Below are 4,175 nucleotides of genomic sequence, written 5' to 3' on the forward strand. Positions count from 1 at the left end.
ATATAAATTTTTGGAACATAAGGTATCAGAGCTCATATAATATAAATGGACTTAATTAACTGAAAGAGATATATGATGATTCCGTGTTGTTTCCTTCTATTATTTTTCTATTCCGTGTGGACAAATTGTGGAAGCAGAAGCAGTGTTCCCATATGCAGCCAATATGCAGCCACACGCTCCTTGAGTATTTCTAACAGAGACAAAATCAGTTGACTAGAAACTTCCTGCCCTAAACTCTATAATCTTCAAAAGGTGTTAAATGTTATAACTTTGCTTGCAGCAACCCGGCGCAAAGAACACTAAATTGCAGGTGCAGACAAGGGAAATCCTTAAACTTCCATGGCGTGGATGCAGCTCTTTCTTCTACAATTACTGGAAATAGTACTAGCAGAGACATTCTTTCTAATTAGCCTATCCTCGTCATCTGGTATGTCTAAGAAAAAAAATCTTAGTTCCGAATCAAATTAAATTATAAAATCGTAGGATTTTTGTCCGTTTGTTTATTTGTTTGTTTATTTATTTGGCATCGTCAAAGCCTCAGGATCGATGAAAAGTTTATTAGTTTACCGTAAAGCAATACTTTAATATCATTTCAAAACCAACCTAATGAATAAGTAAGCCGTAGAGTTATTAGGCCTCGTTAACACGGAAGTTTTTGCCTAGTGAAATAAGTGTACTTCACCAATTTGGAAACCTGATAGATCGTCCTGTTTGAGTGGAGAAATCGTGGCACAATTTGATAAGCATTTATAGTACAATTGATGACCGAAGGATATGATCAATTTATTTATTTATCTATCTTTTTCTGCAGGAGATATATTGATGGGGAATAGCTCCCTTATCAATAACCAGACATTGATCTCGGCGGGGAACGTGTTCGGACTCGGCTTTTTCAGTCCTGTTAACGATTCTGCGACTGCATACATAGGAATTTGGTACTACAATAACCCACCAACAGAAAACAAAGTAGAAGTATGGGTGGCCAATAGGAACAGATCTGTCAACACATCCATGGCATCGTTGAACCTGACTTCCGACGGAAATCTAATCTTATTTGAGGAAGGAACACAGATTTGGTCGACGGGAACATTCGCAGAACTCAATTCTGCACGTTTGCAGCTTTTAGACTCAGGAAACCTCGTGCTGACTGCCGGCAATTCTAACAGTATTCTATGGCAGAGCTTCGACCATGCGTCTGACACTCTTCTCCCCGGCATGAAGGTAGGATTCAACTTCCAGACCAACATTTCGTGGCAGCTCGTGTCCTGGAAGAATGCCACGGACCCTTCTCCGGGCAAGTACATCCTCAGAATGGAGGCGTATAATGTTCCGGATTTTTTCTTGCTGAGAGTGAATGAATCCGTCAAACTCGGTCGCACTGGGCCATGGAACGGGCAATGGTTCGTCGGCCTTCCAAATATGGGGAACTACATCGCGAGGTACGTAAACTTCACATACGTGTCCAACCAGAATAACCAGACCTACTTCATCGATGAATATCAGACCCGATCTCAAGAGTTATTGCGGCTGCTAGTGGACGCCAACGGAACGATCCGGCTTTTGATTTCTGGAGGGGGAGAGTGGACTTCTTTATTATCGATTCTAGACGACGACTGCGATAACTACAATCGTTGCGGCCGCAACAGAGTTTGCACAAAGGGCTACCTCTCAACCTTTTGCCTTTGCTTGGAAGGGTTTGAGGACAAAGGCGTCGCCGGATGCGCGAGGAAGGAGCCCTTGCTTTGCTCGTCGAACCAGTTTTCGAAGGAGCAAAACATGAAGGTGCCCGACACAGAGAACGCAACCTCACGAGGCAAGATTAGTCTGGATGCGTGCAAGAAATTGTGCTTGGATGATTGCTCCTGTGTCGCATATGCGGTGATCAATGGGCCTTATGGCTGCATAACTTGGCGCGGTGAGCTGTTGGATCTCAGAAGTTTTACTGACGGAGACAGAGGAGATGATTTGTACATTCGGCTCCCAGGTAGTCGAGTTGCATGCGTGAAATTGGATGATCAGAGTAACATTACATTTAATCATATATTTTTCCTTCTTTTTCTTTTCCTGCAGGAGCATCAACGTCAAAAAATTGGAAGCACCTCCTTTTGGCGATAATCATTTCGACGTTGCTGGGAATTTTTTTGCTGTGCAGTGTAGGTGTACTCCTTAGGAGGAGGAGAAACAGAGCATTGCAATTTCCAAATGCGGAACAAGGTCTTGCACAATGTTTTATGTATAATACTGCTAGTTTTTCAAAATTATTTCGGATTTAAAAAGGATTGAGTTAAATTTATTTAGATTAATCACTCAATTCTCAACTTTCTAAGAAAAAAAAATACTAATTCATAGTGTGATCCTTGTGCCAGGTTTGATTAGTCCATTGGATGTACTTCCTTCATATGGTTTGCATACTATAAAAGTTGCAACAAATAATTTTTCTGAAGAAAACAAACTCGGGGAAGGGGGATTTGGTGTTGTTTATAAGGTAGGAAGATTTTCAGTATTAGAAAAATGAATTTAGTCTTTCAAACCTGTAAAATTGAAGAAAATGATACATTTTGTCAGGGTGAATTGGATGATGGACAGAAGATTGCTGTCAAAAAATTATCAAGATACTCCTCACAAGGCCCAAATGAGTTCCAGAATGAACTATCCGTGATAGCCAAGTTACAACATAGAAATCTTGTTCGTCTTCTAGGCTCCTGTATTGAAGGAGATGAGCGACTTATGATACTCGAATACATGGAAAATAAGAGCCTTGATACTTTTATTTATGGTCAGCATATTTTCTCACGTTTCTTAGTTTTATTACCTTCACAAATGGTTAAAAACTAATCACAACACATTTATCTAATCCTATAAATCTGGATCTCCAGATAAAGCAAAAAGTTCATTGCTAAATTGGCAAAGACGTTTTGATATTATAATTGGGATCGCTCGAGGACTTCTATACTTGCATCAAGACTCTAGATTGAGAGTCGTTCATCGTGATCTTAAACCGAGTAATATTCTTCTTGACAAGGATATGAACCCAAAAATTTCAGATTTTGGCATTGCAAGGATATTTGAAGGAGATAATGCTCTTGAGGATGCAACAACACGACCGGTGGGAACATTGTAAGTCTTTTAGATTCAGTTTACTTGATTTGATTACCTATATAAGGGAAGAAGCTTGGGTGAAAAATTAACAACAAAATAGACATTAATTTCCTCTATTTTTTCCGTGTCATTCAATTTTTTTTTTTAATCTAGTAACATAATACTAACACTAAAGCTCTGAATTGTAGCGGTTACATGGCACCTGAGTACTTATCATATGGAGTTTTTTCATTCAAGTCAGATGTGTTTAGTTTTGGTGTGATAATACTAGAAATCATAAGCGGAAAGAAGAATAGAGTATTCAATCAAACTGATACAAATCTAAATCTTTTAGGACATGTAAGTATTAACTTTAATTACATATTCTTTTATCTCTATGAGGTACTATCTAAAATTTAAAATATGTTTCGTACAATATTGCAGGCATATAAACTTTGGAACGAAGGAAGAACTTTAGAGATTCTTGATGATACATTAAATCAATCATATTCAACAGAAGAAGTATTACGTTGTATCCAAGCGAGTCTTTTATGTGTACAAAATGATAGTGAAGACAGGCCGACAATGACAGAAGTGGTAATGATGTTAGCGAGTGAGGACCAACGTCTCACCCCACTTAAACAACCTACAATAACAACTAGCAATGAAGAAGGTTTCACTACCAACGAAATGAGTGTCACACTTGTAGGTCGATGAAATATGTATTTAGTTCCAATCTGATCAATGTTTAGCATCGTCAAAGTCCCTGGATCACTACATAAATTTTACTATAAAGCAATACTGAAATGATTTTGTTAGTTACTATCTGTAGAAGTTGATCGTGATGATTCTATATAAGTTGATTTTTGTGAACTTTGATATGACAAAGTGACGCTAAGTAGGATAGTGATTATCCTATGGGTTGACGAGAGGAGGGGTTTGAGGAGAGGAAAGAAGAGAAGACTACTGTTCTCTAGAATTTTCTATAAAAAGAAAATATTATTTAATAATAGAAGATTAATTCCTAAAATACAACTAAACATATATTTATATGGACTTATTTATATGGACTTCAATTCTAAGACACAACAAAAGAA

The 4,175-nt window shown here is 37.9% G+C and overlaps 1 protein-coding gene across 2 annotated transcripts; it reads left to right on the top strand.

The window, feature by feature from the left end:
• The first annotated feature begins 250 nt into the window (after window positions 1–250).
• On the top strand, window positions 251–3,899 carry LOC122042073 (receptor-like serine/threonine-protein kinase SD1-7). Of its 2 annotated transcripts, XM_042602010.1 has the most exons (8): window positions 251–427; window positions 812–1,984; window positions 2,071–2,214; window positions 2,367–2,485; window positions 2,566–2,776; window positions 2,877–3,117; window positions 3,288–3,438; window positions 3,523–3,899. In XM_042602010.1, the coding sequence occupies exons 1-8, from the start codon at window positions 340–342 to the stop codon at window positions 3,793–3,795; spliced, it is 2,400 nt and encodes a 799-aa protein (XP_042457944.1). In that variant the 5' UTR covers window positions 251–339; the 3' UTR covers window positions 3,796–3,899. The 2 variants fall into 2 exon arrangements, with proteins under 2 accessions (XP_042457944.1, XP_042457945.1); XM_042602011.1 differs by lacking the exon at window positions 3,288–3,438 and having other exon boundaries at window positions 252–427; window positions 3,523–3,695.
• The last annotated feature ends 276 nt before the right edge of the window (window positions 3,900–4,175 follow it).

Source organism: Zingiber officinale, chromosome 2A (assembly GCF_018446385.1).
Source record: "Zingiber officinale cultivar Zhangliang chromosome 2A, Zo_v1.1, whole genome shotgun sequence".
Classification (NCBI taxonomy): Eukaryota; Viridiplantae; Streptophyta; class Magnoliopsida; order Zingiberales; family Zingiberaceae; genus Zingiber; species Zingiber officinale.